The sequence below is a fragment of the Pholcus phalangioides genome, unplaced genomic scaffold (genome assembly GCF_987345545.1).
Source record: "Pholcus phalangioides strain wild (caught in Gottingen) unplaced genomic scaffold, Ppha-v1.0 ptg000015l_1, whole genome shotgun sequence".
In the NCBI taxonomy this organism is placed as follows: domain Eukaryota; kingdom Metazoa; phylum Arthropoda; class Arachnida; order Araneae; family Pholcidae; genus Pholcus; species Pholcus phalangioides.
Window position 1 is genome coordinate 73,331,469 of NW_028301608.1, and position 13,878 is coordinate 73,345,346.

General features: G+C 38.0%; 1 protein-coding gene across 2 annotated transcripts in view; it reads left to right on the top strand.

Moving 5' to 3' along the window:
* The window catches only part of Hpd (4-hydroxyphenylpyruvate dioxygenase), a 489,423-nt gene that overhangs the window by 255,552 nt on the left and 219,993 nt on the right, over window positions 1-13,878 (top strand). For both annotated transcript variants that reach the window (XM_089244272.1, XM_089244273.1), the window contains exons 4-5: window positions 2,628-2,775; window positions 3,859-3,941. In XM_089244272.1, coding sequence (XP_089100398.1) covers window positions 2,628-2,775; window positions 3,859-3,941 — 231 coding nt within the window. The remainder of the gene's footprint in view (window positions 1-2,627; window positions 2,776-3,858; window positions 3,942-13,878) is intronic.

Genomic DNA, 13,878 nt, shown 5'->3' on the forward strand with positions numbered 1-13,878 from the left:
TCATTGACAATAATTTTAATTCATTCTGAAATAATTTCTTTCATTAAATTTTATTCATTCTGAAATAATTTCTTTCATTAAATTTTATTCATTCTGAAATAATTTCTTTCATTAAATTTTATTCATTCTGAAATAATTTCTTTCATTAAATTTAATTCATTCTGAACTAATTTCTTCCATTAAAAATATAATTCTTATATTTACTCTGATATAATTTCTTCCCTCTATTGAAGAAATGTTTTTCTATTAAATATTATCAGTATCTTTATATCAAATCAAATATATTATATTTGAGATATTATCAAATCTTTATTAATCAGTAATATTAAATTACTAAAACTATGACGGATCTCCATTTTTGCCGTGTGGCTGAAGGCACCAGGACGGACATCTTAGATTACTAAAAATATGATGCAGAATTTTACTGTGATTTTTTTTTTTTTAATGGGAGTGTGATTATTTTTCATCTAGTACCAGAGAATATCATTATATTTCCTTATCTTATTTTTGTGTTTATGGTTTTGGTGATGCAAAAATAAAAAAAAAGTTATGATTTTCATAATATTGTGCATTTTAGTGAACCATCTCGTTCTTATTAGGGCCAAAAGGATGCAGTGGTGGATAAACGCAAATTTGTGGGTGGGGGCGGTGGTTGTGACCATGTGTTCAATTTTTCAGGACGGTTCTGATTTTTTTTGGAAAAAATTCTGAATTTTCCCACTTTTTTAAGCAAATTTATTTTCTTGGTTTGTTATTCAGTCAAAAACGTAGAAAACATTTTTTTCCCCATTTAATTTTTCTGCTCTCGGAGGGGGGGGGGGGGTGACAGCCCCTACCTTTAACCCGCCCCCGATAGGGGGCCTCCAGATCAGGTTGCGCCTGGGGCCTCCCAAAATCATGATCCGCCACTGGGATTAATTGGAATTATTTTGGATATCTTTTCCCTAAGGTTGCACCTTTAATATTTTCCAATATTTATTCTTTTCTACATGCAGGATGCCCCTACATCGTTATTATTTTATTTAAAAGAACCCAGATTCCCGGAAAGAGTCCGGGTTTTCATTTATAATTTTTTTTTATTATAATTATGCTTGTTGGTTTTAGCATTTTTATGCTCGCTCAATTCAGCTCTTATGTTTCCATTTCCCTTGTGTTTCATGATATTTTTCATATTGTTTTCTTTACTGGCGATTTTTTTTTTTTCGGCGCTCGTAATGTGTCTAACGGCCTTGGCGACTTCTGATGGGGGTCGTCGGACATATTCGAAAAAAAGTCACCGAAAATCGCCAACCTGTCCCCTATACCGAAGCTGTTTCACGAGCTCACTGAAATTACATCCTCTGCCAACGCTGCGTTGGCACAGATCACCGAATGGTTACAATAAAATGATTTGTAAGTGGAACAATCTAAATCATCACACATTTCTCTGGCAAAACAAGAGGAAAAAGAGTCCCACTATCAAAATTGACCGGGAACGAATTAAGTTTGCCATCAAAAAAGGTCTCAAAATTTTAGGAATATGGTTCGCCAACAAGCTAATTTTTTTAGCGCGCGCACATTACTTACTTAAAAAACTACCAATACGCTGGATCATTTCAGACGATTATTAGGTGCAGAGTGGGGATATCATCGTAATCTGGAAAAGTGTGGAGTCAAGTGTTTCAACAGCATCGTGGACCTCCGATGAAAGTGATATTCGGAGGGCGTACCAACTTTACATACTTTGAAAAATCATATCATTAGATCTTATTATGATAAATAGCCTTCCAACACATCTGGTTAAAGTTCTCACGCCCTGTCTGGATTGCACCATGCATTGAAGTGGCCCCGCGAAGAGGTCGTGAATTATTTTATAATTACACAGCAAACCTCCGTAACGCGACATTTAATTTATAATTTTGCAATTATAATTACCGTTAATTTAAATTTACCTTCAATAATATTACGTAATGCACTACGTGACCCGAAGTCTTCAAAAGTATCAGGTTTTTTTTATGACATCATAAAAATCGAGAAAAACTTATAAAACAACACTGAATCTTCAAGAAAAGGAAAGGGAAATTGAACGAAAATCTCTCTCTCTCTCCACATCTGGTGGAGCAGAAGGAAAAGGAATGCCTCTTTTTTTTTTTCAGGCCACTAACTGAAGGGAGCGACTTTTTATGACCAAAATATTATTCGCTTACACTTGAAAAATGTCCATAACCGGCCGTGCACATTTCCCTTCCGTATCCGCCATAACTCAGAAACGATTGGAGACACACCATAGAGTTGCTATGGTGTGTTATGCCCCACATGGACTTGTGTATCACCCCTTTCGTTCGCAGATTAGGTAAAAGTCACTCTGGATATACTGTATATTAACGCAAACAACAAAAATCATTGCCGCGGGGGGTGGGGGACATATCATCGTACATGCCTCGAAAGATTTTCTAAACCATAGGTTTCCAACATTTTAGTGCTTCGATAGTTATGATACTGATGGTTATGGTTCCACGGAATCAAAACTAACGACATTAGTTCTCTAACGTATAGTGTATATATTTTTATAGCAACACAAAGTATATTCTGTTTTTATGTAATAACTGTATTCAATATGAATATAAACTGCTTTTTTCTATATGCAGGCCGCCTCGTATTACTGCAATAAAATGGGATTCGTTCCGTACGCTTACAAAGGCTTGGAGACGGGTTGCAGACAAACTGTCGCGCATGCTGTGAAACAAAATGACATTGTATTTGCCTTCATTTCTCCTTACAACCCGGGAAATAAAGGTATTTACACAGTAAAATAAATAAAAAACTAGTTTATAGTAAAAAAAAAAAGAAGTTTGTAAAAAAGTTGAATAAAACTTTATTTCACGCCTCCATTTAACGCAGACTTTTAGCAAAAAATTTGGAATGATGTGCAGTTCAAATACCAAAGGTAAACCTCAAAAACTGGTATTATTTTTACAAGTAGGAAATGGGGAAGGAGGGATGAGACGAGAAAGTTTTCCATTTCTTCCCCAGCCACTTTCCCTCATTTTCTGCTGTTTGCCATCCTCGAGTTGCGAATGTGAGTCAGTCTTTCATTTGAAAAAGGCTCTATGAAGAGAGCTGACGGACCTTCAACACGATACTTACATGACATGCAAATTTGCCATTTTTACTTCAACGTATGGAATACCATACGTATGCAACACCAGTAGAATACGAAACAAGCGTAATTCTGACAACAAATATATTAGGGTCAGGCACACACACACAAGTTCCTGAATGTGAGAATTCGTTAGTAATTTCCCAGAAGATTGGTGTATTTGTGGTCAAGTAAGCGAGCCACTCTTTCCCTATGTATGTAAAGTGGCACAATGCTTTTTTTTACTAATCAAAACGTAGCGAGGGCGAACATAAAATAAAGAATCAGGTAAAGGAAAAAAGCTATCTGTAGTTACAGGGTTGGATAGTTTCCGGACAGGGTACAATGAAGAGTTTCAAAAGGGGGAGAAAACGCTTGAATATATTTCTTACACTTAATTCAAGGTCAAAACGTTCCAAAAAATTCCCGCAAAATGTTCCAAAAAGTTTCTGTCAAAACGTTGACAGATTAAACAAAATTTACATTTGATATGATTGATTGATGCTGATTGGTTGATTTAATATGATGTTGAAAGAGAGTGAGTGAGTGAGTGTGTGTGTGTGTATGCGCGCGCGCGCTCAATCATTCCGCTGACACTTCTGCTGCTTTATATTCATTACTGAAAGTCGACAACAAGATTTATTTTATTTTGCACTCAAGCAAAATATTCTTTTTTCCCTTTTTTATGATAATAAAGAATTTTTATGACTGTCTTCCCTTTTCTTTTAACATATTTTCAGAAATGGGTGATCATCTCGTTCAACACGGGGATGGGGTGAAAGATATTGCATTTTCGGTTCAAGACCTGGATGCAATCGTCAAGGTAATGATAAATTACGATAATTTGTGCTCCTTGTATTTGAAAACACCAACTGAGTTTTCTAATGCGTTAACAAATTGGTATATACTCATAAATCGCATTCATTTTCAAGACTAAATTATGGATCCTTCCTGTCAGGCGAGTTAATTGTTTTACATCATCTTTCATTAAATTTAAATATAATTTGTCTCTATAGATCTCATTCGTTCACAGTTTTTTTGTTCACATATTTTGTCAATGAATTAAATCAATTTTTACATAAATTTAGATATAAAGATATCTTATTTATTGGAGATATTAATATTGATTTATTAGCTCCAACATATAATACTAATTCCGAATATATTGGCACTCTAAAAAATCATGGATTTTTACCTCTAATCTCTCATATAACAAGACCTTCATCTAATACTTGTATCGATCACATCTTTCTGCGCAACTCTAACCGCCTAACTAATATTTATTCATCTGTTTTTTTAACTGATATTACTGATCATTATCATATCTTATGTAAACTTTCTTACACTGTGAATAACTCTAATAAACTATCCCCCAATCTTTCTAACAAAAAATGCAAAATTGTTGATAATAGTGGCATTTCATCTAATTTAGATAATTATAAATTTACTCTTCAGCATAAGCTTGCCCATTCTCGGTTTGATGAATATAATCAACAACTTTACAAAATATTTCACAACTAAGCCTACACAACAGAAAGCTGCTTTTATACCTTGGATTTCACCAGAACTCAAGTTCTATATTAAGACTAAAGAAAAACTTTACTTAAAATCTAAAAAATATCCATTTGATATTCTGATACAAACAGCTTACCGTAGTATTACATCATTTGTCAAAACAAAAATAAAACTAGCCAAATACACTTATTTTCAAAATCAGTTCTTTAATTGCAATTCACCTATCAAACGTTGGAAATTTGTTAATAAAATATTAGGAACAAATGAAAACCCTGTCACGTTGCCTTCAGGTACTAATATGATTCGAATAGCAAATGAATTCAATGCACATTTTATAAACATTTCTCCTCTATCTCACCCAATATCTGATGACTTCAAAAACTATATCTCTAATAACAGCAATTCCGTCTTTATTTACCCAACTACACCTGATGAAGTAGTGAAGATCATAAATAATTTATCTAACGAAGTTCCGAGTACTGACCTAATTAATTATAAAATTCTAAAATGTCTACCGGGTGACACTATTGTGCTCCTGGCCGACTTGATTAACAATTGCATTGTAAATGGTGTTTTCCCAGATTCACCTAAATCAGCTACTGTTTTCCCAATATTTAAATCAGGTGATAAAAATAATTTTAAGAATTTTAGACCAATCTCTATTCTGTCTTCTATCTCCAAGATCTTTGAAACTATATTAAAAACTAGAGTCCATTCATTTTTATCTAACCATAATTTTTATTCTGAAAATCAGTATGGTTTCCGCGTAAATAAAAACACTGAATCTGCCATCCTTAAATTAACTTCCTCTGTTGTACATAACCTTGATGCATCAAGAAAGACTGTTGCAGTTTTTCTAGATATAAGAAAAGCATTTGATAGCATAAATCATGAAATCCTTCTCCACAAACTTGAAAAACTCGGTATTAGAGGTAATGCACTTAATCTTTTTAAATCTTATTTACATAATAGAACACAATCTGTTAAATGTATTACAAGCATTAGTGATCCCATGAACATAATAAAAGGTATTCCTCAGGGCTCAGTACTCGGCCCACTTCTTTTTACTATTTTCATTAATGATTTTTGTAAACTTGATATTGAAGGTGAAATAATTGCGTTCGCGGATGACACGGTTCTTCTCTTTTCTGCTTCTGATTACCAATCTCATGATCCAATCTCCAATGTTAATAACGATCTCCTAAAGGTAAGAAATTTGTTCCGCGCTAACAACCTCCAAATTAACGTTACTAAAACCAAGTTTATTAATTTTTCTTTAATTCCTACTAACCAATCTGGCGTAAGTATTACTTTCCATGACATCAACTGCAACAATGATTTTTCTTGCACTTGTCAAGATCTAGAGCAAGTCAGTACAATAAAATATTTAGGTTTGCATATTGACCAAGATATGAAATGGAAATCGCATATTAAATATTTATTAAATAAACTTAGATTTATGCTTTACAAATTTCATTACTTAAAACAATGTTCAACTAACACCTTTTTATTAACACTTTACTATGCTTTTTTCCATTCCCATCTAATGTACGGTCTTCTTGCTTGGGGCAGCGACTACCTTACTAATCTTCAACCAATCATTTCTATTCAAAATAGAATTTTACGGTTTATTAATAATGATTATCACTCGCCTACATTTGCCCTTTATAAGCGCCTACAAATATTACCCCTTCGCCATATTTATTTTTACAAATCACTATTGCTCATTTACAAAAATCAGTTTTCCTTCAACCTTAATACCACTCGCTCGTCCTCAAAAATAAATAGTACTTACACTCTACCACTAATACACAAAACAATAGCTAGAAAACACTTTACATATATTATTCCAAAGTTCTATAATTCACTTCCTTTAAGTTTCGATACAAATGTCTCTCTGCCTACCTACAAAAAATTAATTAAATCCTATCTCTTATCTGAGACTAACATAGAAAAACACTTTTGAACTTTTTTTTTTCAAATTATGGTGTATATATATTTAATTTGTTTTTTTTTCCCCTCTGAACTTATTTGTGTGTATACATATATTTTTTTCTCTTCACCTTGAGCTTACACGTCCTCAGCACTTTTCTTTTTTACCTTGTAAATTTTTCCTCCATGTTAATTACTCAAAACACCACCACCATGGTTGTCACTGTTTAATAATATATCTTGTTAATCCCCCCCCCCCCTTTTTTTCTTTCCTATAATTATTCTATTGTGTATCATTTTCACTTTGTTAGACGATTTTCTATGTATTAAATATCCAGTATGAGCCGTTCCTGGCTCCTTGGGTATAACTACTTCAATTGTATATGTACTTTTTATGCTTGAATAAAAAAAAAAAAATCGTCAAATACATAAGCATTTTACAGGCATATGGCTAGTTTTTCGCATGCTTTACTGACAGCTAACATGTGCTATGCTAAGCAGAACGGGTACATCTAAACTCGCCGAGAAATTAGACCTGGCATCTCCGATAAACTTAAAATCGTTTGATCACACATTGTAGAAAGGGAACAACTTTCAGCGCAAACGTTAAAATGCATTCCTGTTGAAATTTATCAGCAAAAAAAGAACACCATGCATGCAAATGTAACCCGGGGAAGAAGCCGTATGCAAATCTGCGTCACAGTGAATAAAAGGCACGGACGCCAGCCCTGTGAAGTTATTCCACCGGAAAGCAAGAAAGGATCCCGTTTCGCCTAGTTGCCGATGCAAGCGTGTAAATGTTTTCGAATTGGGCAACCGCCTGTAGGGAAAACGCTCACGGTACATTCGTGCTGCTTCTGTGGTACTTCCGTTTGCAGTTCCGTAAATGAAATGCATGTCTGCTTTTCAGTATTACTAAAGTGCACCATCATCCAGTACGTTAGAACGATTGCACGCTGGAATAACATTGTCACATTACTGGCGTCCGTGCCTTTTATTTACTGGGACGCAGATTTGCATACGGTTTCTTCCCCATGTTGTATTTGCATGTATGGTGTTATTTTCCCCCCGATAAATTTCAACATTAATGCCGTTTTCACGTTAGCGGAGCGGCCGTTTCGAAACACGCTAGCACGTTTGTGTTTCATATTAGGCCATGCATTCTTTGATCAAAATTTGTATTGGTGTGTACTATCACCTCTTAAGGTTTTTCTCATCTTTTCTACATCACCCTGTAGAAAGTATACAAGTGTGTATATATATAATCAAAGCAAAAAAAAGGTATCGAAAGTGATTAATCAAGGTACCCATGCATGACAGAGGATGTAACACAATATTCCGTAACGACAGTTCAATCCACTTCTTTGGTTAACTCATGAGCACAGATCATGACATTTTCTTCAGAGCTTCATTGGATTTCAGAATCATCATGATCCTCGGTCGCAAATAGTGCCACGAGTGCACTGTGAGGGGGGTGGGGTGAAGACGCGGTAATCTTTTTAACTGGGTCGCTGGTGCCGGAGGTAGAGGTGTTGGAGCAGGGCCTATTAATCGTATGGGCACATGGGGCAAGTGCTCAGGGCTCACTAATTTCAAGGGGTCTCAGACATTTCTGTCTTTTGTATTTTAGTGATTTACCTCCCTTTCTCGTTGAATACAGTCAGAGAACATTTTGTTGTGTTTAAAGAAGTAGCGAGGTCACTCAATCCTAATGCAATGTATGAGTACCACAAGAAAAAGAAAAGCACCTAGAAGCAGGTTCCTTGGTTATGGGTTAATGCTTCTGTAGATCTCTCCCCAGGGACCATTTTAGAGTAACATGCCATTTTGCATCATGTGATGCATTGGTATTGCAACTGACATCTAGAAAAGTTGCTTATGAAAGTATTTTGGAAATTTTTTTTTTCTTAAATTGCAGAACAGATGAAGTCTTTCACAAAGCCCAAGTGTTCCAGCAACATTATAATACTGATTTAGATGATTTTGCTGAAGAGTTTCAGCAATTTTTGCCAATTAAAAACGTAATCGAGAGGAAACTAGCGAAATTTTACAAAAGTTGTCCAACCTTTTGACATTAGAGCAAATTTCAATTTCTGCTCTAAAAATTTCCATGACTATTCCCATAAGAAATTGTGCAAGTGAGCGAAGTTGTTCCCTTTTGAATTGAAGTTTACCCTAATAAAGAACTGTACTGGATCAAAAGAAACTTAGAGCTTTCAGTAAAAAAAAAGCAAAAGCCAAGTTTTTTCTGAAGTGATATTAACTTCGAATGACGAATATGACGAACTTGATAGACTTTGCATCACTGAAGGTACGAAAAATAAATTTTAGTGATTTTTCTGACCCAGACACATAAATTACACAGACTCTTATTAAATAAATACCTGTCAGCTATTCATGCTTTTCATTAATGTGTAAAGAGGATGTGTTAATGTAATATGTGATAATTATTCATTCTGATTCACGAACAATATCAAAATGCTTTTTTTTTTCATGGAAATATATGCTAGTTAGAACAAAATAGATCCTCACTGCATCTTTATACATATATTTCCATCATGTTTATTTTCGAAGTCCAAAATTATGATTTTGTTCTGCATACTTAGTTTTCGCATGTCGTTGAATTTTCAAATTGAATACTTTGATGAAAGTGCAAAGTAAGCAAATGCTACAGTATGCATAAGAATTTATTTTTATAGTAATTGTACATAATTTTTGGATGATATAATGTCATTTTTACCTCAAAATATGGAAAAAAAAGAAGGCAGCACCTGCAGAAAACAAGCATTCACAACTCCGATAACGTAACCTCAATTAACGGTTATATAAGCCCCCCCCCCCGAAATTCATGCGTGCGCAGCGCTCGACCTTACGATTATAGGCTCTGAGATCGAGAAATCGGATCCTTTATCCTCTTTGGATATTCCAGGAATTTGACCAATTCTTTTATCTTTTATTTTGAATCATCTATCTCTACGTAGTATGTATGCCAAGCATCCATGGTGTGTGGAGATAGGTCATTGGCTTACTGCTACCAAAAGGGGGAGGGGGGGAAGGGACTACTTTGCGAACTCAGCAAAGCTGTTCGTGGGACCAAGGCTATCTTAAAGCCACCCATATTCGCGTGACCCTGGGCTTCTTGTTCACATACGGCCTACATGACCAGATGTAGTATAATGGTTTAGAGCAGGCATCTTGAACCTGTTGCTCGCGAGCACCACGGTGCAACCTGAAGCAACTGGAGTTCTCGAAGCTCCTGTCCAATAATTGCTTGCTAGAATTCGATCGACGTTTCAATCAAATTACCTCGTTCAAATTGCATTCGAGGATTAAATTCATCCTAATTTTTCATGCATACGTATGGTCAAACTTGTAAGGGTGCTCTCCTTTCGATGATGGGTACAGCCAGTGCTCACGACTAGAAAAAGGGTGAGGACCTCCGGTTTAGAGTGTAAATAATTACATAATGGGTAATTACAGTTTAAGTTCTCGCACTTCGAGTAGTTTTTCCTCAAAAACTGCTTAACCGAGTACATCCAAATTTTCAGGAGATCTCAATGAGACCATGAGACCACGCTGTAAATAATACTAAGAACATCCATCAACGGAGGATTAGTGAATTTGTTGTGATGAACACGAAGAACCGTGGTAACGAAAAACTTCATAAAAACTTCTTCGTTTATCATTTCTCCCGATCAGTTATCAGATGATTTTTTCCAGATGATGCGATGACACGAAGGGAACGTAATGTCCTTATACGAAATTATTTACATGCTTCACACTAAATCCGTTTCCAGACACAGATTTATGGCTTCGCCACGTGCTGGCTATTCGAATTGCTCTGCCCCCTATTCACGTTATAATTTAAAGTTCTTGACCACGAATTACTCAAATTTGCCGCCCCTCTGAACTTGCTACCCCGGCCCGCTTAACACCCTGTACATACGGCATCAGGGCCGCAACTGGAGAGGAGCAGGAGGTGGGACTGGTGCCAGGGTCGTCTTAAGAGTATTATGGGCCCCCCGGGCCAAGGGGTTTTTAGGAGGCCCTACATGGTAAATCCTTGAAAATTTCAATCGTATCTCATTTTTGGGAGGCCCTCTTCTCTTGAGGCACCCGGGCAGTGCTCGGGTAGGCCCATGCGTTAAGACGGCACTGACTAATGCCCCGAACTCCGAGCCAGACAGCAGCGCAAATGTTAACCTTTCATCTCTCCTTCAATATTAAAAGGGGACGCCAAAATGCGTGCTTGCCCCGGCTGACCACGCATGTCGTTGTGACCCTGTACATCAATATGTATGTTTCAAGGTTTAAGAACAGGGCCGCAGCTGGATACTTTTTTAACTGGAGTTAGCAAGCCTTTGGCGTCCCCGTGTAAGGAAAGTTTAGAAGGAGTGGTGTTAAAGGGGCAATTCGGCGCCCCCCTAGTTCAGCACTCGATACAGTGGACCCGCTCTCCCTAGTTGCGGCTTTGTGTGTGTATGTAAATCAAAAACTGCTTGAAAAGAACTGTAGGTGTGAAAATTGTCTTGGTGCACTCTTCGATATTACCCGCATACAACGTTTTGTCTAAATCATCGGTTCTCAATCTTTTTTGACCCACGGAGCCCTTTCCAGTATATAATTTCTATGGCGGAGCCCCGTAGGCCTATTTTTTATTTATTCATCAAAGTTACTGATTTATTTTTATTCAAAAATATTAATAATTATATTTTTCAAATTTACTGGTTCTTTTTTTATTTTCCTCGAGGGCCGCGGAGCCCTTGAGAGTTCACACGGAGCACCGGTTGAGAACCGCTGGCCTACATGTTTTTTTTTCATTGCAAAAACAACAGATAGACAGCCACATTCATATACGATACAAAAATAAATACCAAAAGGACAGAATAATGAAAGCAAAACACACACGCAATGCAGCTCTTTGGGACATATTTCCTCCCCGGTTCATACTTGGGTTTTTAATAAATGCTTCTAAAGTTTGATACGGAAAATTTGCAAATATAAAAATATATTCCTTCAGATGTCTGATTATTTCTACTTCTAATTTTTTATGAATTTATTATAACTGGTTGGGCCCCGTGGTAATTTGTACTCTTTTGGATGAGGTAACTAATTGGTTTTTTGCTAAAACGTTATAATCGGGATCCAATGCATTTCATTCAAGTGTTCTAAAATATACATCTCGGTTTTAGCGTAATCACGTTAGTTTATGAATGTCATTATAACCGAGTTTTGATGTGTGCTCATGTAGAGCAAAAAAATTTCACTAGCTAGAAAAATTTAATTTTTTCTTCATTGGTTTTTTTTATTGTTATCAGTGCAAAAGCACCAAACAAAGAATTAGCTTCTGTCGAATAGAACTTCACCATACAGTTCTTCGAATTTGTCTTTTCCCCTCATTTTTATGGCAACCTGAGGAGAGCAATTCCTTTGTCCAGTGCATCCGAAATCCCATCACCCTCCTTGTTGAACCACTTAATAAACTATGGAAGACAGCAACAGAAAGACCAGACGCGCCTCCACGTTAATATTCGTGAGAAGCTCTAACGTATTGGAGACGCGCCGGAGACCGTTTATTGAGTAAAAGAAAATCTGACTGCAAGAGCCATACAGAATGGACACAACCGTGGAAGACAATACTGTCCCATCACGAGTCCAAGATTCTTGGATAGATATATGTGAGAAAAGGAAAGGTGACAGAGCAGCGCGTCCGCTTTCGAGGGAGCTTGGTGTCCAGACCTAGGCTCCCACCCGGGCCGTCTGCGCCGGGGAGCATCTCTGCTGGCCGTCTGCCAGAGAGTGATGGCTCCCATCTAGCCGTTGCTAGAGAGCGCTCCCATCCAGGAAGCTGGAGAGCCAAGTTTTACCAAGGGGGGACACCGCGCCGTCCCTCTACGACGGTTACAGAAAGAAAAAAAAAAAAAAAAAAGATTGAGCGAAGCAGAGTGCCCGTGCCGTGCAGATTTCCAAAATGATGAAAAAAAAATAGTGCAAGAAAGAACAGTATACAAATATACAAAATGTACAGGAGATCCTATAATACACACTATATACACACGATAATACACCTGTGATCCTATAGTTACGGCGTCGACATCAGGAGCTTACACAAGCCCTGGGTGTGGTGAGTGGGTGAGTTGGTCGTATCGCATCTCGTTGAGGGGTTTCGGATTACACCAGCATAAAATGTTGACCGGTGGAGCGTGATCTGGTAACTGGCGGGTCAAGATCATCCGTATTTCCGCTGTCAGAGTCGCTAGACGGGGGGTCAGACATGGTATCTTGACGTAGAAGGTGCGAAAAAGCTTCCAAGAAGTTAATTAGTGCAGCAATTTTGTTGTAGTTGAAGGGGCTGCGCATCATACGTCGTTTCCATGCATATTGGTGCACGCTCCAGTCTCCCAAGAAGAAGGAGTGGTACGATTCCGTAAGGGTACATATGGAAACGTAGTGATGGAGATCGCCGATTCCCCCACAGGCGCAGAAGTGGTTATTCGAGGCCTTAAACCTCTTCAAGTACGTCGGGAAGGGACCATGTTCCGTGTAAAAGATGATTTTCGTCCTTGACTACACCTCCCGACCACGTGAGACCGTTGGGACAATGAGGTTAACGTTGGTGGAAGTCTCCTCCGCATTCCATATGAGTTGCCACCTGCGGAGGACCAGCGAAGCAAAATGTGACTTCGCGTGCGAAGCTGGCAGCGGGAGAGTGATGGCAGAAGTGGCTGTCGTGGCGCTTTTTGCTAGGGTGTCGGCCTCCTCGTTGCCTTTAAATCCTTGGTGGGCTTTAATCCATGAAAGGCGTATGCGTGGGTGCAGGAGGAGGGTATTGCGAGTGTCGTTCACCAGTTGGGTTCGGTTGAACGGGTTTGATATGGCGTGGAGGGAAGAGAGGCTGTCAGTGAAGATCATAGAAGGTTCAGAGCATGATGAAGCGAAGCGGACCGCTTGGAGAATGGCAAAAATCTCGGCTTGGAAGATCGAGTTGAAATTGTTGAGTCGGGAGCTCCAGTCTTGTACTCGGACATGGTTGCGAAATGCCACGAATGCAGAGGCCACGCCGTCGGAGTTCTTGGAGCCATCTGTGAAGATCTGCCACTGTTGCTCGTTGAATGGCGCCTGGAAAAGAGCAATTTGGTCCGTGGGCAGCTCCTTTGACGGGTGCTGGGGAACGCTGGGGACCGGGCGTTCAAACCTGTCCGCCAGGAATCTCGTATTAAAAAACGTGACGTCTTCCCTGAAATTAAGCAGCCGAACCTGGCGATTCTCCGCTTGCAGAACGAGGCCCAGAGGAGGGTTGTGGGTGGCCAACT